Source organism: Canis lupus, chromosome 24, assembly GCF_048164855.1.
Source record: "Canis lupus baileyi chromosome 24, mCanLup2.hap1, whole genome shotgun sequence".
Taxonomy (NCBI): Eukaryota; Metazoa; Chordata; class Mammalia; order Carnivora; family Canidae; genus Canis; species Canis lupus.
In genome coordinates this window covers 36,969,559-36,991,193 of record NC_132861.1, presented here as the reverse complement: position 1 = coordinate 36,991,193, position 21,635 = coordinate 36,969,559, and the positions used below count along the sequence as shown (strand labels likewise).

Sequence of the window (21,635 nt, the reverse complement as noted above, 5' to 3'; positions counted from 1 at the left end):
CGGCCGCAGGTGCGCGGGGCAGCCGGCGGGAAGGGCCGGGGAGCAGACTGCGGCGGAGGGCCCCTCCTTTAAGGCTGGGGAGGCGCCCCTGCCGCGCCCCGCGGGCCTCCTGACAGCCGACCCGACGCGGCCCCTTTCCAGCCCCGGCGACCTCGGCGCCCAGCGCCCCGCCTCCCGCCGGCCGGGGGCTCGGGATCGGGGGGGGGGGGGATGCGGGGCGAGCGGGGCTGGGGGCCCGGCTCTGCTCACCGCGGACGCCCCTCCCGCACAGCCGCCGCGCCCCCCGCGCCCCGCGCGCCCCCCGCGCCCCCCGCGCCCCGCGCCATGAACCTCAGCAGCAGCAGCAGCGCTGCCGAGAAGGCGCCCGCAGCCGTGCTCTGGGGTGAGCGAGGGCCCGGCTGCTCCCGAGCCGGGTGGGGGAGCGGGGCGGGGAGCCGGGGAGCCCCCTCCCCCTGAGCCGGCCCCCTCGCTCCTCTCCCTTCTCAGGCTGTGAGCTCAACCAGGAGAAGCGGACCTGGACGGTCAAACCCCAGAAGGAGGGCAAGCAGGACTCGAAGCTGTTGCTCTGTACGGTGGGTGCCGCGCACCCCCCCCCCCGCCCCCGGGAAGGGCGGCCGCCTGCAGCCCGAGGGGCCTGCACAGCTGCGGGGGGCGGGGGCAGGCGGACTCTCGGGGACCAGACCGCTCCGGTGGTGAGGGGGCCTGTCTTCAACCGCCCTCAGATTTGCTTGGGGGAGAAAGCCAAAGAAGAGATGAACCTGGTGGAAATCCTGCCCCCGGCCAGCCCGGACGACAAACAGGCCAAGCCCATCACCATCGCCTCGCTGCAGGCCTCCGTGCTACCCATGGTGAGCCTCTCCCCGCCGGCTTCGGGAGACTGCCCGCCCTGGGCACCTGCTCAGGCCTCACCCCCGGGGAGCGGATGGGCAGGCCCAGAGAGGGGGTGCAGGCCTCCTGCAGGGGGGCAGCGCTGCCAGAGAGGCCCTGTAGCCCATGACCGAGAGCCCTGGGTTTGGAGGCAGAGAGCCCCACTTCCATCCCAGCCCACCCTTTCCTAGCTGCGTGACCTTGGGCAGGTCCACCGCTCTTCAGAATCACCTTTTTTTTTTTAAAGTTTTTGATGCTGCTGAGAGGACACTGTTGATGACTTCCATACTGATTGTCCATCCAGAAACTCTCTTATTTCTAATAATTTATCATGAGTTCTCTTTGCAAATCATCATTGTTAATGGCATTTTTGTGTGTCTTTTTTAATCTGACTATGCTGCCTAGGGTCTCCAGTATAATATCGGGTAAGATTATAACGGTAAATGTCCTTGTTTCATTCTTGGTGTGTGTATGTGTGTGTGTGTGTGTGTGTGTATACACACATATATATCGTGTGTATATATATATCTTGATATATATATCATGTATATTTTTATAGCTTATTTATTTGAGAGTGTGTGTGAGCATGGTGGGGAGGGGCAGAGGGAGAGGAAGAAAAAATCTTAAGCAGACTTGGAGCTGGTGCAGGGCTGACCCTGAGATCATGACCTGAGCTGAAACCAAAAGTCTGCTGCCTAACTGAGCCACGCAGGTGCCACTCTATGTATATTTTGAAAGGAATGCTTCTAATGTTTCTCCACCATGTTTCTCCACATGTTTGGTAAGCCTAGTCCTGCTCTGCCTTTTAAAACTGGGATTTCTTCATTTTAATCGTAAATGGTTATCAAATGCTTTTCTATTCAGGTCACCATAAGCTCTTTTTTCTTTAACCTGTTAATGTGGTAAGTTATATTAATAGAATACTATTCAACCAACTTTGCATTCCTGACAAACACTACTTGATCATACTATAAATTTCTACATTTGCTTTGCTAATATATTAAAACTTATATTTAAAAAAAAACCTTATATACTCAGGAGTTTATAGGCCAACCACACTTATCTTATTTGAGTGTCAAGCGATACTAGCCTCTCGAACTAGGGGATGTAGTGTTCTCTCCTTCTATGTGGTGGAACAGTGAATGTGAGACCAATGTCCTCTGTCCCTAATCCGGGAGGTTTATCTGTAAAACTGCCCTCAAACCCTTTTTTCCCTTCTATCTATGAGATTTCCCTAGACCATTCCTTGCCAGGGTTTTAAAGACCATTTATGCAAATGAACACTCTGGTATTTATTTCTGCCACTCTCTTTCATGCTCCAAATCCTCTGTCCAACTCAATATATTTAATAGCTATCTAGGAGAGAACCCATACTTAACAAATCTAAATCCAAACTCTTGATTGTTATCTATAATCTCTTCCCCCACCCCCAAACCTGATCCTCTCCCAGGATATAATTGCTCTTCCAGTTAATCAGGACAAAAACTTCCTTCTCAAACACTGCATATCACCAGCAAATCCTGTTGGCTCTACCTTGAGAGTATACACCAGTCTGACCACCTCTCACCACCTCCCTTCTATACCCTGGTCTGGATGACCATTACCTCTTGCTCAATTTTATTGCAGGGCCTCCTATCTGGTCTACCTACCTCAACCCTTGGTTCCTTATAGTCTGTCTATTCCAGGGTTCGACAAACTGCAGGATTAAACCCAGCCCAATGCCTATTTTTGTAAATAAAGTATTATTGAAACACAGCCACACTCTTATGCCTGCTATTTTCCCTTGGTAACAGCAGAACTGAGTCATCTCCACAGAGACCGTATGGTTCATAAGCCTTAAATATGTATCAAATACAGAAAAAATTTCCCCAACCCCTGGTCTATTCTATGCACAGCTGCCAGAAGGATCCCTGTATTGTTTATTGTTTTGTTTTGTTTTTTAGCATTTAAGTGATCTCTACACCCAATGTGGGGCTCAAACTAAGACCTCAAGATCAAGAGTTATATATTCTTCGGACTGAACCGGCCAGGTACCCCTAGAAGGATCCTTTTAAAAGTCAGACCATGTTGCTTCTCTGCTAGAACAGTTAGGTCAGTGGTTTCCCATTTCACTTAGGATGAAATCCAAGATCATTTATGTTCTAGCCCGCAAAAACCTCTCTCAATTCCAACCTCTGCTACTCTCTGCTCCCTAACCCTATTCAAACCACGCTGGCTTCCTTGCCTGTGCCTTGGAAATTCCAAACATACCCCCTCCTAGGAGTCTTGCATTTACTGTTCCCGTGCTAAGGACACACTTGCCTCCCACTTCAGTTCAACTTTATTCATATGTCCTCTCACTGAAGAAGTCTTCCCTGACTACAGACAGCACCCCCTCTTCCTATCCTTCCATAATCACTTTTCCTCCCCATGGGACCCGTCACTGGCTCAGTCTTCATATGTGCCTTGTCTTTCTCCCCAGCCAGGATATAAACTCTAAGACAGCAAAGACCGCCTATTTATTTATTGCTTTTGCCACACTACCTATGTAATAGTGTCTGGTATATTGGAGAAACTCAACATACAATTAGTGAATACAGAAGTGAACAAACCATATGGGACTGGTTTGATTTTATTTTTTATTTTTCGGTTTGATTTTAAACTATCGTCATTTCATAGTTTTAGGTCTCAATGTTTCCCTTTCTTTGAGTCAGTTCTTGGATCTGCTCTTTTGAGGTATAATTTATATATAATAAGATTCACCAATGCTAAGTATACCCCCTGATGCATTTGACAGATGTATGTAATTGTGTAGCTACCATGACAATCAAGGTAGAGAAAATTTCCATTCCCCCCCCCAAAAAAATTTCCTTATGCCTCTTTGCAGTCAGCCCTTTCCCCCTTCCACTGTCTCTGGCAACCAATGATCTACTACTTTCTGTCTCTATAGTTTCTAGAATTTCATTTCAACGGAATCACACAATGCGTAGTCTCTCGTACCCAGCTTTTTTCACTTAGCGTAACGCTTTTGAACTTCATCCATGCTGTTGGTGAAAGAATCACATGCTCCTTTTTTATATCTGAGTGATAATCTGTTCTACAGATACATATATACGTCGAGATTTATTCATTCACTTGTTAATGGATATTTGGGTAGTTTCTAGTTTTATACTACCATGAATAAAGACTGCTATGAGCATTTGAGTGTATTTGTAACCACATATGTATGTTTTCATTCCTCTGAAATTGAGTTAATTTCATTCCTCTGAATTGAGTAAATACCTAGCAGTAGAATTACAGGATCATACAGTCAGCCTATATTAAACTTTATTCCGCCTTCCCATCCTCTTGCATATGTTCGACTTTATACAAAACTGCCAAGCTATTTTCCAAATTACTATACCATTTTGCATTCCTACCAGCAACGTATGAAAATTCCGGTTGTTTCACATCCTTACCAACACTTTGCATTGTCAGTCTTAATTTTAGCCATTCCTGTGTGTGTGTGTGTGTGTGTGTGTGTGTGTGTATTGGCATCTCATTGTGGTTATTATTTACATTACTTCTTAGGGGTTTTTTGACTAAAAAAACCCTCTTTTGCAAAAAGCCTGTTTAGATATATTTCTTATTTTAAAATTGAGTTATTCTTATTAAGCTGTGGAAGTTCTTTATATACTTTGGATACAAGTCTTTTATCAAAACTATTTCAGGGGCGGCTGAGTGGCTTAGTCAGTTAAGGATCTGCCTTCAGCTCAGGTCAGGATCTCAGAGTCCTGGGATTGAGCCCCAGGGAGTCGTCTTCTCCCTCTATCCCTTCCCCCACTTGTGCTCTCTTCTCTCTCTCAAATAAAATCTTTAAAAATGTATTTATTTCATATATTTTCTCCTAGTACATGGCTTGCTTTTGCATTTCATAATCATTTTTTTGAGGGCCACAAGTTTTTAATTTTTATGAAGTCTAATTTAACATTTTTTTCCTCTTTTTTTTAAAAGATTTTATTTAGGGACATCTGGGGGGCTCAGTGGTTGAGCGTCTGCCTTTGACTCACGTCATGATCCTGGGGTCCTGGGATCAAGTCCCACATCGGGCTCCCCACAGGGCACATGCTTCTCCCTCTATCTATGTTTCTGCCTCTCTCTCTGTGTCTCTCATGAATAAATAAATAAAATCTTTTCCAAAAAAAAAAAAAGATTTTAAGAGAGAGAGCGAGTGTGCACGTGTGCAAGTGCATGAGTGGGGAGAGGGAGAAGCAGACTCTACTGAGCAGGGAGCCTGCTGTGGGGCTGGATCCCAGGACCCTGAGATCATGACCTGAGCCAAAGGCAAAGAAAGGCTTAACTGGCTAAGTCACCCAGCCCCTGAAATTTTTTTCTCATATGGTTCGTGTGTGTGTGTGTGTGTGTGTGTGTGTGTGTGTGTGTGTCCTGAGAAATCATTGCCTAAACTAAGGTCAAAAATGTTTTTTCCTAAATTTTCTTCTAGGAGTACTATTGTTTAACTCTTAGAGTCAATGATCCATTTCTTTCTTTTCTTTCTTTCTTGATTTTATTTATTCATGAGAGACAGAGAGAGGCAGAGACCTAGGCAGAGGGAGAAGCAGGCTCCCCTCTGGGAGCCCAATGTGGGACTTGATCCCAGGACTCCAGGATCACGACCTGAGCCAAGCTCAACCACTGAGCCACCCAGGTGCCCGCAATGATCCATTTCAAGATAATATTTTTTGCCTGATCTAAAGTAAGGATAGAGAAACAAGTTTAGCAAGTCAATATCCAGTGCTTTAGCACCACATTTTTTTTTTTTTAAAGACTGTCCTTTCACTATACAATTTTGTTGGGATTTTGGTACAAATCAGTTGCCCGCCTATGTATGCATATATTTCTATATTCTGTTCCACTGGTTTACTTTTTGCCTTTACTCTTATAACAGAGTGACTTAATTATTGTAGTTTTATAGTAAGTCTTAAAATTAGTGTGTGTCTTCCAACTTTGTAGTTCTTTTCCAAAATTGTGTTGGCAATGCTAGGTCCTGAGCATTTCCATAGAAATTTCAAAGTAGGTTTTCTTTACAAGTCAGTCTGTTGAGATTTTGAATGAGGTTGTATTGAGTCTATGGACTCCTTTGAGAGGAATTGGCATCTTAGCATTTTTGAGTCACTAATAACTGAACATATGTTTCTCTATTTATGTCTTTTACTTTTCATTCTAAGGTATGTCTTTAACTTTCCTATTATTTTGTAGATTTCAGGGAACTGCTCATGTACATACTTTGTAAAATCACCCCAACATTTGGGGTGCTATTGAAGACAGCATTAATGCATTTATTGAAAGATAATTCATGTGCCATAAGCTTCACCTGTGAAGGTTGACAATCAGATGGTTTTTAGTAAATTAAGGGTGGTGTAACCATCACAATCTAAGTTTAGAACGTTCTTGTCACCCCAAAAAGTAACCCCATACCTACTAGCAGTCACTCCCTACCCCCTACCCCTGCAGCACTAGGCCACCATTAATCTGTTTTCTGTCCCTCTAGATTGGCCTGTTCTGAGCAGTTCATATAAATGGAATCATAAAACATATGGTCTTTTGTGACTGCTTCTTTCACATAGCATAATGTTTTTAAGATTCATCTATGCTATAGCACACAACAGTACTTTCTTCTTATTGCCAAGTAATATCCATTGTATGAGCCACATTTCATTTATCCACTCAGCAGTTGATGGACATTTGTTTTATTTCTACCTTTTGGCTATTATGAATGCTGTTGTGAACATTCATGCACAAATTTCTGTATAACCTATGTTTTCATTGCTCTTGATCATGTACCTGGGAGTACAATTATTAGGTCACATGGTAGCTTTCCGTATATAACATTTTGAGCAACTGCCAGATTGTTTTCCAAAGCAGTCTCACCATTTTACAATCCTAACAGTGTGTGAGGATTCCGATTTTCCCACATCCTTTAAATACTTGTTATTGTCTGTAATTTTGATTAGTCGTTTTATTGGGTGTGAACTGGCAGTTCAATGTGGTTAATTTTTTTAAAAGATTATTATTTATTTATTTATTTGTTTATTTATTTATTTGAGAGAGAGAGAGAGAGAGAGCAGGGGGAGGACCAGAGGGAGAAGGACAAGCAGACTCCACCCTGAGCAGGGAGCCTGATGCAGGGCTGGATCCCAGGACCCCAGATCATGACCTGAGCTGAAATCGAGAGTCAAACACTTAACCAACTGCAGCACCCAGGTGCCCCCAATGTGGTTTTGATTTGCTTTGCCTAATGACTCTTTTGATTGGTCATTTGTGTATCTTTTTCAGAGTATTGTCTCCTTAGGGGTTTATTCATTTTTTTTAATTGTGTTTGAGTTTGATATTTTAATATTGGTCTTTAAATCATAGTTTTTTTATATACTCTCCATACAAGCCTCTTATCAGACGATTTACAAATATTTTCTCCCATTTTCTGAGTTGTCTTCTCACTTTCTTGATGATGTCACTTGAAGCACAAAAGTTTTTAATTTTGATATAGTTCTATCTATATGTTTTGTTGCCTGTACTTCTGGTGTTGAATCTAAGAAACTGTCACCTAATCAAGGGTCATGAAAATTTGATTCAATATTTTCTTCGGGGAGTTTTATAGTTTTAATTCTTATCATTAAGTCTCTGGGCCATTTTGAGTTGTTTTTGTATATAGTATAAAGTATACAAATGGTCGGCTGACTGGTTGGCTCAGTTAAGCATCTGACTTCGGCTCAGGTCTTGGTCTCAGGATCCTGGGATCAAGCCCTGGGTTGGGCTCCCTGTTCAGCAGTGAGTCAGTTTCTCCCTCTCCCTCTGCCCCTACCCCTTCCCCTCCAATAGTGCTCACATCGTTGCTTGTTCTCTCTCAAATAAATTTTTTAAACGTTTAAAAATGAATAAATAAAACCTTTTTTTAAAAAAAGGAAGTACCCAAATGACATTTTAAATTTTCATTTTATCATTGTTCAGCAATAGTATAGTTATATAATTGTTTTTTGTCTTATCTGACCTTGCTAAACTTGCATATAAGTCCTAGCAGCTTTTTGTTGATTCTTTAGAATTTGTTATGGATTTATTCATGTCATCTGTAAATAAAGTCAGTTTAACTTCCTGCATTTCTTTTTCTTGCCTTCCCTCACTGATGAGGACTTCGAGTATAATGTTGAATAAAAGTGGTAACAGCAGGTCTATCCTTGCCTTCTTCCAGCCTTTTACCATTAAGACAGATGAAGGATTTTTATAGATGTCCTATATGAGGATGAGGATGTTGCCTTCTAATTCTAATTCCCTGAGCTATTTTATCATGAATGGATGTCAAGTTTTGTCCAAGAATTCTTTTCTACATCTATTGAGGTTATTTTTTTCCTTTACCCTGTTATGTGGCAAATTACATGTATTGATTTTTCAATTTTTATTTATTTTCATTTTAGTTTAGTTTTTTTTTTTTTATTTTAAGTATGCTCTATGCCTAACATGGGGCTTGCACTCACAATCTATCGATAAGTAAAAAGATAATACATCATGACCGAATGAGATTTATCCCAAGAAGTTAGGTACAGTTTTATGTATTGCTGAGTTCCATTTGCTAATATTTTGTTACAGATATTTGTGTTGGGGTGCCTGGCTGGCTCAGTCAGTAGAGCATGTGACTCTTGATCTCAGAGTTGTTAGTTCAAGCCCTGTGTTGGGTTTAGAGATTGCTTAAAATCTTTGAAAAAAATATTTGTGTCTATATTTATGAGCAACATTGGACTGTAATTTTCTTGTCATTTTTTGTTTCTGTCTGATTTTAGTATTAGGGAATACTGGCCCCATAAAACGAGAAGGAGGATATCCTCTTCTGTTGTTTTTTTTAAAGATTTTATTTATTTATTCATGAGAGACACACAGGGGCAGAGACATAGGTGGAAGGAGAAGCAGGCTCCCCACAAGGAGCCTGATATGGGACTCGATCCTGGATCCCGGGATCATGCCCTGAGTCGAAGGCAGAGACACTCAACTGCTAAGCCACCCAGGCGTCCCCCTCTTCTGTTTTCTTAAACCATTCATGTAACTTTGGTATTATTTTTTTCTTAAATGTTTAGAACTCATGTGAAGCAAGCTGGTTAAAACTACAAGTTAAATTTCTTTACTAGAGCTAGACAATTTGGTTTTTTTTTTTTTCTTAAGAGAGCTTTATGTCTTTCAAGCAAATTTTCCATTTTGTCCAAGCTGTCAAATTCATTGGCATAGTTGTCCATAATATTCCCTTCCTCTTCCGTAAAGTTCGTAGTAGACTCTATTCTTTTGTTTTAAATATTAGTAATTTGTGCCTTCTCTCCCTTTTCATTGTACAGTCTGCTTACAGGTTTAATATTTTTATCCATCTTTTCAGGAACCTGCTTTCAATCTCACCTTTTCTTTATTGTTTATTCACTTTTGTATTTTATTGATCTCTGTTCTTTCCTTTCTTATATCTGGGTTTTTTTTTTAAGATTTTATTTATTTATTCATTAGAGACACACAGAAGCAGAGACACAGGCAGAGGGAGAAGCAGGCTCCATGTAGGAAGCCCGATGCGGGACTCAATCCCGGGTCTCCAGGATCATGCCCTGGGCCAAAGGCAGGCACTAAACCGCTGCGCCACCCAGGGATCCCCTTCTGGGTTTTATTTAAGATTTTATTTATTTATTCATGAGAGACAGAGAGAGGCAAAGACATAGGCAGAGGGAGAAGCAGTCTCCCTACAGGGAGCCCAATGTGGGACTCGATCCCAGGACCCCTGGATCATGATCCCGAGCAAGCGCTCAACCACTGAGCCACCCAGTACCCCCGATTTGGGTTTTAATTTCCTCTTTTTCTAGTTTTTCAAGGCAGAATCTTACATTATTGATTTTTTTTTTTTAGGCCTTTATTCTTTTTCTGGTACAACCATTTCATGCTCTGATTTCCTTCTAAGCACCTTTCTGACTTCATCCCACAAATGTTGATAAGTACAGTTTTCATTTTCATTTCATTTAAATTATTTCATAGTTTTCTTCTTTAGCCGCTGGGGTGTTTAGAAATATGTATGCTTTTAAATTGCCAAATAGGAATCTTTAAAGATTCTTTTATTGATTTCTAGTTTGTCTCATTGTGGTCTGGAAAATATTCAATCCTGTGTTAATATTTTACTCACGATCTTGAGGTCAAGACCTGAGCTAAGATCAAGAGTAAAATGTTTAACTGACTGAGCCACCCAGATGCCCCTTAAGTTTTATTTATTTTAATAACCTTTACACCCAACATGAGGCTTGAAATCACGACCCTGAGATCAAGAGTCACAGACTCTTCTGACTGAGCCACCCAGGTGCCTCTAATAGTCTATATTCTAAAGAGAATAGAAATTAGAATAAAATGTTGTTATATTTACCATTTCTGCTACTCTTCATTCCTTTGTGTAGAACTCTAGGTTGACTTTTTTTCTCTTCAACACTTAAGAACATTGCTCCATTACCTTCTAGCTTGCTTAATTTGGAGAAGTCTACTAGTATCCTTGTCTTCATTCCTCTGTATGTAATGTCCTTTTTCCCCCTCTGGCTGCATTAAGATTTTATCCTTAACACTGGTTTTGAGCAATTTATAAAATGCCTTGAGGTTCATTGTTTTCATCAAATTTGGAAATTTTTGGCCATTATTTATGCAAACATTTTTTTTTCTGTTCTCCACTTCTCTCCATTGGAGAGTCCAATTACAGCTTATTGTGTTCAGACCTACATATTTTGTCTCCCTAATCTATCAACTTCCAAAATAAATGTGTTAAAATTCCCTATTGTGATTGTGGATTTTCAGTGGATTCCCCTTATAATTTTATTGTTTACTTTGTGTTTATTTTTCAATTGAAAAATTTTTTCAATAATTGTAGATTTACATATAGCTGTAAGAAATAATAGAGAGAGGGATGCCTGGATGGCTCAGTGGTTGAGTGCCTGCCTTCGGCTCAGGGCATGGTCCCGGAATCCCAGGATTGAGTCCCACATCGGGCTCCTTGCCTGGAGCCTGCTTCTACCCTCTGCCTATGTTTCTGCCTCTTTCTCAGTGCCTCTCACGAATAAATAAATACAATCTTTAAAAAAAAAAAAAAAAGAAAGAAATAGATCCCTGTATATTTGCCCAGTTTTCCCCAAGTAACATTTTGTAAAACTGTAACATTGTTGCAGTATATGACATTCAATGTAATATAGCATCAAAAACGAGGATATTGACATTGATACAATCAGGCCATCTTGTTCAATACAATTTCATCACCTAAATTCATATATTTAGCACCACTGTGGGAAACAACAGAGATCCCTCATATCTCCCTTTTATAACCACACCCACCTCCCTTCTGGGTCCTGTTCTATCCCTAACCCCTGGCAACTACCATCTAGAAATAGTAACTTTGTTCTGAAACTTTGTTCTAGAAATAGTATCATACATATGGAACTTTTTTGGAACAGGCTTTTTTTTTTTTTCCAGTGTAATCTGGAGTTTCATCCAAATTGTTGTGTATATTCTTTTTTTTTTTTTTTAGGATCTTATTTATTTATTTATTTATTTATTTATTTATTTATTTATTTATTTATTTATTTTTGAAAGAGAGCATGAGTAGGGGAGGGGGGTAGAGGGAGAAGCAAACTCCCAGCTGAGCAGGGAGCCAGATGCAGGACTTGATCCCTGGACCCTGGGATCATCACCCAAGCCAAAGGCAGAGCCTTAACCAACTGAGCCACCCAGGCATCCTGTGTATTCTTTTTTTTTTTAATTTATTTATTCATGAGAGATACAGAAAGAGAAGGAGGCAGAGACACAGGCAGAGGAAGAAGCAGGCTCCATGCACCGGGAGCCCGACGTGGGATTCGATCTCAGGTCTCCAGGATCACGCCCTGGGCCAAAGGCAGGCGCCAAACCGCTGCGCCACCCAGGGATCCCATGTGTATTCTTTTTATTGCTAAGTCTTATTCCATGTTATCACTGTACCACAGTTCAACCATTCATCCCTGGGAAAACTGAGCTGATTCTACTCTGGGGCTGTTATGAAAAAAGCTGCTATAAACATTTGTGTAGAAAATTTTATATAAGCATAAGTTTTCCTTTCTCTGGGATAAATTCCCAGGAGTACAATTGCTGGGTCATATGGTGGTTTCATGCTTTCTTTTTAAAATGCCCAACTGTTTTCTAAAGTGGCTGTACCATTTTACATTTCTACCAGTAATGCATGAGTGATTGCCTTTTTCTGCATCCTCACCAACCTTTAATGCTGTCACTATTTGGTTTTTAGCCATTCTAAAATGTGCGCAGTGACATCTCATAGTGCCTTTAAGTTTCATTTCCCTAGTGGCCAATGATGCCGATCATCTTGTCATGTGTCTATTTGCCATCTGTGTAGTCAGTAAAATGTCTGTTTATGTCTTTTGCCTGTTTTTTACTTGGGTTGTTTTGTGCCTGTTGGGTTTTGCTAATTCTTTATAGATTCTAAACACTAGTCATTTGTCAAACCTATGGTTTGTAAATATTTTCTCTCCAGTCAGTTCCTTGTCTTCTTATCCTTTTCCAATGAACCTTTATGGAACAAAAAATTTTAATTTTGATGAGGCCCATCTTATCAGTTTTCCTTTTATGATTTTTGGTTTTAATCCTAAGAACTCTTTGACCGTTCCAGGACCACAAAGATTTTCTATGTTTTTTTTTTTTTTTTCTGTCCAGAAGTCTTATTGTTTTATGTTTTACATTTAAATCCGTGATCTGGGGCAGCCCAGATGGCTAAGCGGTTAGCGCTGCCTTCAGCCCAGGGCGTGATCCTGGAGACCCGGGATCGAGTCCCACGTTGGGCTCCCTGCATGGAGCCTGCTTCTCCCTCTGCCTGTGTCTCTGCCCCTCTCTCTCTGTGTCTCTCATGGATGAATAAATTTTTAAAAGTCTTAAAAAAAATAAATCCATGATCTGTTTAGAGTTAATTGTTGTGTAAGTTGTGAGGTTTAGGTCAGATTTCACTTCTTTGCCTCTGGACATCCAGTTGCTCTGGCACCATTTGTTGAACAAGCTGTCCTCCCTCCCTTTAACTAATTGTGCACCTGCATCAAAAATCGGTTGCTCACGTTTGTGTGGATCTATTTCTAGGTATTCTGTTTTATTGATCTTTGTGTCTCTCCTTCCAATACTGTAGTCTTGATACTGCAGCTATATTCTTACGTTAGACTATGTCGTTGGTGCATATGATTTACACAATTATCTTTTTGATAAACTAACATTAGTTCTTTGTTCCTGAAATGCTTAGTGGATTAGAGCTTACATCATCTGTTATTAGTTTTCCAGTTTTCTCTTAATATTCATTTTCCTCTATTCTTTAGTAATGGAATTCATGACTTTTAGCGGGCCACAGGCTACTGAGAATAAGGCATGGCCATGAAGGTCTGGCCAGTGGAATGTAAGCAGAAGTGGTAAAGTATCCTTAAAGAGAGTTTTTATTTTTAAAGATTTTATTTATTTATTCATGAGAGACAGAGAGAGAGGCAGACATACAGGCAGAGGGAGAAGCAGGCTGTCTGCAGGAACCTGATGTGGGACTCAATCCCAGACCCTGGGATCATGCCCTGAGTCAAAGGCAGATGCGCAACCACTGAGCCATCCAGGCATGCCTTAAAGAGAGATCTTGTGATCATTTTTATCCTTTCCTCCTTGCTGCTAGCTGGAATATGGATGTGATGGGTACAATGTTTGCAGCCATCCTGGCCCAGAAGGTGGAAGGCCATGTATTAAAGATGGTGGAGGGGGATCCCTGGGTGGCGCAGCGGTTTAGCGCCTGCCTTTGGCCCAGGGCGCGATCCTGGAGTCCCGGGATCGAGTCCCACATCAGTCTCCCGGCATGGAGCCTGCTTCTCCCTCCTCCTGTGTCTCTGCTTCTCTCTCTCTCTCTCTGTCTATCCTAAATAAAATTAAAATTTTTTTAAAAAAAGATGGTGGAGTAACACAATACAAAGAGCCTGGATCCCTGGTGATTGAAGAGCAGTATACCCACAGCTGACCATTTATCTCCAGATTTAGTTTATGTGACAAGGAAACGAGCTTCTATGTTGTATAAGCCCCTGGTATTGAGTTTTCTGCTGCTTGTTACCAAACCTAATCCTAACGAATACAACTAACTTCATTTTTGTAAGGACTCTGTTTTTTCCTTAGCAGTTTTAGGTATACAATAAAGTTGAGATGAAGGTACATACAAAGAGTTCCCATATGCCACCTACCCCCACGCATACACAGCCTCCTCCATTTCCAGCATCCCACACCAGATGGTACAACTAGCTTCATTTTTGTTTTAAATAGGTATGCTTGCAATCACAGAGACCCAACTACAGGGACTCAAAAACATTCAGGATTCATTTCTGTCTTGGATAGAAGATATACAGAGATAAAGTACAAGGCCGGTAAGCTGGCTCCATGGTCACCAAAGACTTGGTCTTCTCTTTCTCTTCTTGGTTCAAAACTTCCATCCTCAAGATTGTCCTAAAGTCCGAGAAGGCTGCTGTAGCTCCAGCTCGCACTTTTGCATTTAGAGTAATCAGCAAGAAGAAACAGGGGGAGACCAAAGGGACTTTACTAGGTTCTCTGTCTCCCTCTTCTAGAGTCTTCACACAAGCACCACCCACCAAATTCTGCCTACAACTCATTGGTCCAGAAATTAATAACACAGCCACAGCCAACTGTGTATCCCCCAGTACAGGAAACCGGGATGCAGTCTTCATGGGTGCAGTATTTGAATAATATCAGGGCATAGTTATTATGGAAAAAGGAAAGAATAGATATTGGATAAGCCATGAGAAGTTTCTGCCACACCTGGTACATATGCTTTCATATCTTTTCTTCAACATTTCTGTGTGCTTATATTTTAGGTATGTATCTTATAAGCAGTAAGTAGCTATGTTTTGTTTTAATCCATCTGGCCAATATAGTCTGCTTATGTTTACTGTGATACTAATATACTTGGATTTGTTTGTAACCTGTACTTTGTGCTTCTACATTCCTTGCTTTTTCATGTATTGTTTTTCTTTTTTCTCCTTTTTCTTTTAGTAGGTAAAGGTTTCTTTTCCCCTACTCTACTAGTTTGGAAGCTGTTGAATCTCCTTCTGATTTTTATTGGTTCTCCTTAATTTTTTAACAATCATGCATGATCAGTCTAAAATTAATATTTTATTCTTGCTGCCCAAACAATCCAGGGAGATTTTCCAGTTACCCTCTTCTTAACTTATATGTTGTTATCATGAAATGTCTTAGCTTCAGCTTGTTTTTCTTTTCTTTTTTTAAGATTTTATTTATTTATTGAGACACAGAGAGAGGCAGAGACACAGGTAGAGGGAGAAGCAGGCTCCATGCAGGGAACCCGACGTGGGACTTGATCCCAGACCTCCAGGACTGGGCTGTAGGCGGCGCTAAACGGCTGTGCCACCGGGGCTGCCCCAGCTTCAGCTTGTTTTAAACCCACTCCATACTTGTCATTAACTAGAATGATTTTATTTCACAGTAATGCTTACTTTTTCTTTGTTGACCAAGGTGCTTGCTCATCACTGCTGCTTGTATCCATTTCTTTTCTCTCCATGTAATTGTCCTCTTTTTAGAAAAACTTTATTTAAATTCAGTTTAGTTAACATATAGTGTATTATTAGTTTCAGAGGTAAAATTTAGTAATTCTTCAGTTGCATACAACACTCAGTGCTCATCACATCCTGTGCCCTCCTTCACCTAGTGCCCTCCTTCACCATCACATCCTGTGCCCCTGCCCATCACCTAGTTACCCATCCCCCACACACACCTCCCCTCCAGCAACTCTCAGTCTGTTCCCTAGAGTTAAGATTCTCTTATAGTTTGCCTCTCTCTCTGTTTTATCTTAATTTATTTTTCCTTCCCTTTCTCTATGTTCACCTGTTTTGTTTCTTAAATTCCACATGAGTGAAATCATATTGTATTTGTCTTTCTCTGTCTTATTTCACTCTAGTTCCATCCACATCATTGCAAATAGCAAGCTTCCATTGTTTTTGAGGACTGAGTAATATTCGTGTGTGTGTGTGTGTGTGTGTGTGTGTGTGTGTGTGTATAAATATCTTTATCCATTCATCTGTCTGTCGATGGACATCTGGGCTCTTTCCATCATTTGGCCATTGTGGACATTGTTGCTCTAAACATTGGGGTGCAACTGCCCCTTCAAATCGTATATTTGTATCCTTTGGATAAATACTTAGTAGAGTAATTGCTGGGTCATAGGATAGTTCTATTTTTAACTTTTTGAGGAAACTCCATACTGTTTTCCAGAGTGGCTGTGTAATTGTCATCTTTTTGAGACTCCATTGAGTAGGTCTGGGAGGAGTGAACTTTTTTGGGCTTTGCCTGGAAATATCTTTATTTTACCCTCATTCCTTCATGGTAGTTTGGCTATGATAATTCCACGTACAGAGGTAGTTTCCCTCAGAACTTTGATGATTCTATTCTTCTAGCTTCTGATATTGCTGTGGAAACCCTCTGTCATCTGGTTATTGTCCCTTTTTGGGAAATCTGTCTTTCCCAAAGACAGATTTTAAGTTATTTTAAGATTAACTCTTTGTGGGCAGCCTGGGTGGTGCAGCGCTTTGCCGCCGCTGCAGCCTGGGGTGTGATACTAGAGACCCGGCATCGAGTCCCACGTCGGGCTCCCTGCATGAGCCTGCTTCTCCCTCTGCCTGTGTCTCTGCCTCTCTCTCTCTCTCTCTCTCTCTCTCTGTGTGTCTCTGTCTGTCTCTCTCTCTCTCTCTCTCTGAATAAATTTAAAAATCTAAAAAAAAAAAAAAGATTAACTCTTTGTCTTTGCTACCCTCCATTTCACAATGGGATGTTCAGGTGTACATTTATTTTTATTCATCTGTTCAGGACTTAGGTTTCCTGGACATGAGAATCTGTGTCCTTGATTGTTTCCAGAAGCTCTTGGTTATCACTTTGAATATTGACTCCATTGTTTCTCATCCCTTGCTGTGACTAGATGCATGTTGGATCTGCTCATTCTGTCCTCCATACCTCTCAGCTTCTCTCCCATATTTTGTCCATCTGTCTTCTGGGCTGCATACTGGGCAGCTTCTTCAAAGCGTGATCCCAATTCCCTGGCCTTTGCTTTAGCTGGTTTATTCAGCTTTCTAACCATCTGTTCAGTCTAGAAGCTGCATTTGGTTCTTTTTATTTCTCAAACTACCTATTCTTATGGTTCTGATTCCTACTTTTGTTTATTTGATTTTCATCAGCCTGATTTCATAATTGTTCAGGCTGTTATTCCTTTTACCTCACGTTCTTGCTTGTGCTGGTCTGGGGTCATTTTTGTCCCTTCTGCTCACTCTAGCAGGATTGTGTCTTGTCATTTTAGATGGGGAGTTGTCTTCAGGGTCTTGTTTTTTTACCCTGAAAGAATACCATGGGAAGATAATTGACAGTGCCCCAAGAAAATAGTTTCATGTCGGTGTCTGTCCTTGGCCCCAGGAATGTCATCATCAGCTTGGGATTTTAGACCAGCTTCTTGACTGGGTAGTCCTCACCAAGTGAATTCAAACTTTGTGTGAGAGGTACAGCCATGGGCTTTTAAGTTCTCGCAGGTTTAGTTTCTCTTCTTTTATCACCCTTGCATTTCTTTGTTACCTTCCTTCATTGGGGTGGGGGGGGGGGGGATGCCTAGTAGGTTGCTTTGGAATTCTCTGGCTCCCTACCCTTACCCTGAACATGGAGCTTTTAAGTGAGGTGCAACCCTTGGAGGGTCCTAGCTTCCACACAACAGCTCCTGACAGTGCTCCTCTCTTGAGCCCGGGCCCTGCCCCCTGTCTCTGAGCGTGTGTCTAAACTCCAGGCCAGAGCTGTTTTCAGGGGCATTTCCTCCCAGCTGCTACAGCAACAGGCCTAGTGCATGGTGCCCTTCTTCCTGGATCATGGGACCACTTTCCTCTGTCTTACTTGTCAGCCATGCAATAAACACATTGGAGTGCATTCTATCCAGCATCTCTAAGTGTTGATGGCTGCAGTTTCAATTCTCGTTTATCTCCTTCCTGTATGAGCCCAAAATTCTAAATTAATCTCCCTAAGCTTCAGCTCCTTCCTCTGTAAAGTCATGGCACCTCCATTGCAGGATTGCTATGAAGGGTTAGGTGAATAAGGTAGGTGCTTAGCATTGGGCCTGGTACACAGTAGGAAGTCAATAAATAGGAGTATCATCATTGATACTCTAGGACATTTGGAAAGTTTGGAGAAGTATAAAGAAAAGAAATATCGTACTATCCACTGAAAATTATGGTCCACACTTAATAGAAGTCTAACTTTATTTGTATGTATATCCATGCACTACTCGTACTGTTCATATCACTTTGTGTCTGCTTTTCTCATTTGTTTAGTGTCTTATTCAGGTTGGTTGCTGTAACAAAATACCATAGACTAAGTGGCTTAAACAACAAACAATAAAAAAACATTTATTTTGTCACAGTTCTGGAGGCCGGAAGTCTGAGACCAGAGCGCCAGCATGGTCAGATTTTGCAGCTGGCTGGCGGCTCTATCTCTTCTCACTTGGCAGAGAGACACAGGGAACTCTCTGGTCTTTACAAGGGCACTAATCCCATCATGAGGGCCCAGCTCTCATGACCTCATCAAATCCTAATTACCTCTCAAAGGCCCCAGCTCCAGATATCCTCAGGCTGGAGGTTAGGGCTTCATCTAAGAACCTGGGGACACAATTCAGTCTGTGGCAATCAGACCTCACTAACAGCTGCGCCTCAGCTTGGAAGCCCGCCTGTGATCTACAATAACGGGGTTATCAGATTCACATTATTCTCCGACAGGATCCACCTCGACAGGAAGGGCCAGGGATAACCTCAGTGGTCCAGAGAACCTGTACAGTGTGTGTACTCGGGGTTTGGGAATACATTCTGAGTGTTTCCGCCAGAGACCTGCCCCCCCTCCCCTCCCTGCAGCTGCCGGGGCTGAGTGAGTCCATCTTCTCTTCTCTGTCCTTGTCCCTCCCTTCTTCCCTCCCCCTGCAGGTTGTCATGATGGGATTGGAGCTTTCTCTTCCAGTTACTTTCCAGCTCCGGGCTGGCTCTGGACCTGTGTTCCTCAGTGGCCAGGAATGTTACAGTAAGTGGGACCTTGGACCCGGGGAAGGTCTCAGAGTACAATGCCTAGCACAGGGCCAAGGAGGGAACAGGTACCCAAGAACTAGAGAGATTCTTGAATCATTAGTAAAAATCCCCAAAGGCAATATGATTGCCAGTAGTCTGGACTGGAAGTCCTCCTTTACCTTCCTGCTTCTATGGGCTGCAGTCCCCTTGCCTGTAACACGGGGGCAGGGCTATACTTGGTTTCATCTTCAAAGAACAGTTGTGAGGAATAAATAGGATATTCAGGAAAAAGCAGTTTGCATGATGCCTAGTACTAGCCCGCACTTAGAATGTTAGCTGCTGTGAGGGGCACCTACCTGGGTGGCTCAGTGGTGACCGTCTGCCTTTGGCTTGGGTTGTGATCCCAAGGTGTTGGGCTTCCCGCAGGGAGCCTGCTTCTCCCTCTGCCTGTGTCTCTACCTCTCTCTGTGTGTCTCTCATGAATAAATAAATAAAATCTTTTTAGAAAAATGTTAGCTGCCATGAAGCATGAAGCTGGAGGAGTAATATGGCTCCCAACAAACCACTGTGCTATTGACTCTTTCATACCCTTCTCTGTCCAATTGCGCCTCTTTCATCAGAGTACTGTCCTATCCCAAAACCCTGGCAGGCTCTACTTCCCTTTGGATGAGATCTGAATTCCTTGGCTACTGTTTTGGGTTCCTCCCTTTGCTGGCACATCCCATCCGCCCTCACCATCCTGACTCCTTCCCAGCCAGAGCCGCAGCTGGCCACTTCCCCTACCTTCGTCTGCACACCCCCAAGCTTTCTGGGGTTCTGGGCCCCTCAACCCCCTTACCCTTCATTTTGGCAGAGAAGTCAGAAAGGGTCCATAGGAGGCGGCAGGTGCTGGCTTCCCTGGGGCAGCTCTGAGAGCAAGACCCAGGGCGGACCAGGAGCTAGGCAGAGAGCTGTAGCTCCACGGCCCTGCCCCCTTTCCATGCCAGTAGACACTGCAGACGTATCCTGGGAGGAAGTGGAGGAAGACCCCGAGGAGGAGGAGGAAGAGGAGGAGGAAAGTCACAGTGATGAGGTTGATGATGACGACGATGACGACGATGATGTAGATGTGTCCCTAGAGGAGACCCCTGTTAAACAAGTCAAGAGGCTGGCGTCCCAGAAGCAGACAAGTGTTGCCAAGGTGAGGGAAGGGACCCCCAGAGGCTCCTCAGAAACCTGGGCCAGCCCTGCCGAGTGGAGTGTGCCTGAGTGTGTGAAGCCTGGACAGGACCGGCCAGGGGCGTCTGCTCAGCCCTGGGCCCACCCTAACCCCCTGACCCTCTAACCCTCCCAATAACGCTTGTGTTTGGTTCCCAGAAAAAAAGGATGGAAAAAGAAGAGGAGGCAGTGAGGTAACTCTTTCCATCTACTAACTTGGCCAACACCTTGTAGCGGGGGTGTATGGGGCTACAAAGAGCCTGGCGTGTGTGCACACGGGTATGAGTGCCCAGGTGTGCTTCCACTGCTGGCTGGCATGACCTTTTTTGAAAAGCATTAAAATATTCTTACCTTCTGCCCTAATTCCACTTATGGCACTTCCTTCCGAAGGATGCCGTCCAAAATAGGGGTAAAATGATATGCACTAAGAAACTTATCACTGCATTATTCAAGTAATGGTGAAAAATGGAAGTATTCTAAATATCTACCAATATAGTAGTTGATGGAGCCATGTCACATGTTCCCAATGGAATGGGACATAATGCCTATGAGAACATGGCATCCTGGAAAGTGCTTATAGAATTTTTTAAAAAACAGGATCTTAAGTCATTTTCATGTTGCTTCACATGTTTTTAGAAGAAAACAAAACAAAAAGCCCTCAAAGGAAACACACCAAAATGTTAGAACTGGTAGGAAGTAGAGAAAATAAGTAATTTAATCCCCATTTGCTGTATTTTGTGCAATGTAGTTAAACATTACTTTTGCCATGAAAAAGACTTATTTGTGATCAGTAAAAGAAAGCAGATGGAAGCCTGAGAAGAAAAGGACATCTTGTTTAAAACAAAGAGTGAAATTAATTAATTAATTAATTAATTAAAACAGAGAGCGGTCCCGGGCAGGTGACAGGTGGGGAGGTGAATTCTGCAGCTTCCAGCTCCCCAGGCCACAACCCCCTGCTCTCAGCATGAGCATTAGGAGGGTCTGGGCTGCTGGGGTCCGGCTGAGCTCTCTCTCTTTCTCACCCTCATCCCCTGTCCCTGCCCCGCCCCACCCCCTTCCAGACCCAGGCTTAAAGACCAGAGTCCTGTGAAAAAGGTGAGTATCAGAAGAAGGGGGCCTGGTCCTGGGGCCCAGGGGGAAGGGAGAGTGGGACACTGGCGCCCTCCTTTCTATCCATAGGCCAAACCCACACTCAAACCTAAAAAGCCAGGATCCAAGAAATGAGGAGCCAGGAGTGGCCTGGCTGCAGCGACCCAGGGCGAGCTGGCTAGCTGTGACCCCAGGTCTCCCCCACCCAGCCTCTCTCCACCTGAGTCTGAATGGGATGGAGCTGCTGAGGCCAACACGAGAGGCCCTCGCCCCAACTCTCAAGTGTTCAGCGGGACCGGGAGCTCCAACCTCAGGGCCATTAATAAAGTTTGCTTTGCCAGGACCTTGTTTCTGCCATCTGTTCCCAGGGGCCGGCCC

The 21,635-nt window shown here is 42.9% G+C and overlaps 1 protein-coding gene across 3 annotated transcripts; it reads left to right on the top strand.

Moving 5' to 3' along the window:
- The first annotated feature begins 265 nt into the window (after nucleotides 1-265).
- Nucleotides 266-21,600, top strand: NPM2 (nucleophosmin/nucleoplasmin 2). 3 transcript variants are annotated; one of them, XM_072796376.1, is made up of 8 exons: nucleotides 266-382; nucleotides 487-572; nucleotides 723-848; nucleotides 18,894-18,987; nucleotides 19,961-20,151; nucleotides 20,328-20,362; nucleotides 21,230-21,263; nucleotides 21,348-21,600. In XM_072796376.1, the coding sequence occupies exons 1-8, from the start codon at nucleotides 325-327 to the stop codon at nucleotides 21,390-21,392; spliced, it is 669 nt and encodes a 222-aa protein (XP_072652477.1). In that variant the 5' UTR covers nucleotides 266-324; the 3' UTR covers nucleotides 21,393-21,600. The 3 variants fall into 3 exon arrangements, with proteins under 3 accessions (XP_072652477.1, XP_072652476.1, XP_072652475.1); XM_072796375.1 differs by lacking the exon at nucleotides 20,328-20,362 and having other exon boundaries at nucleotides 19,958-20,151; XM_072796374.1 differs by lacking the exons at nucleotides 21,230-21,263; nucleotides 21,348-21,600 and having other exon boundaries at nucleotides 19,958-20,151; nucleotides 20,328-21,223.
- Nucleotides 21,601-21,635: the final 35 nt, after the last annotated feature.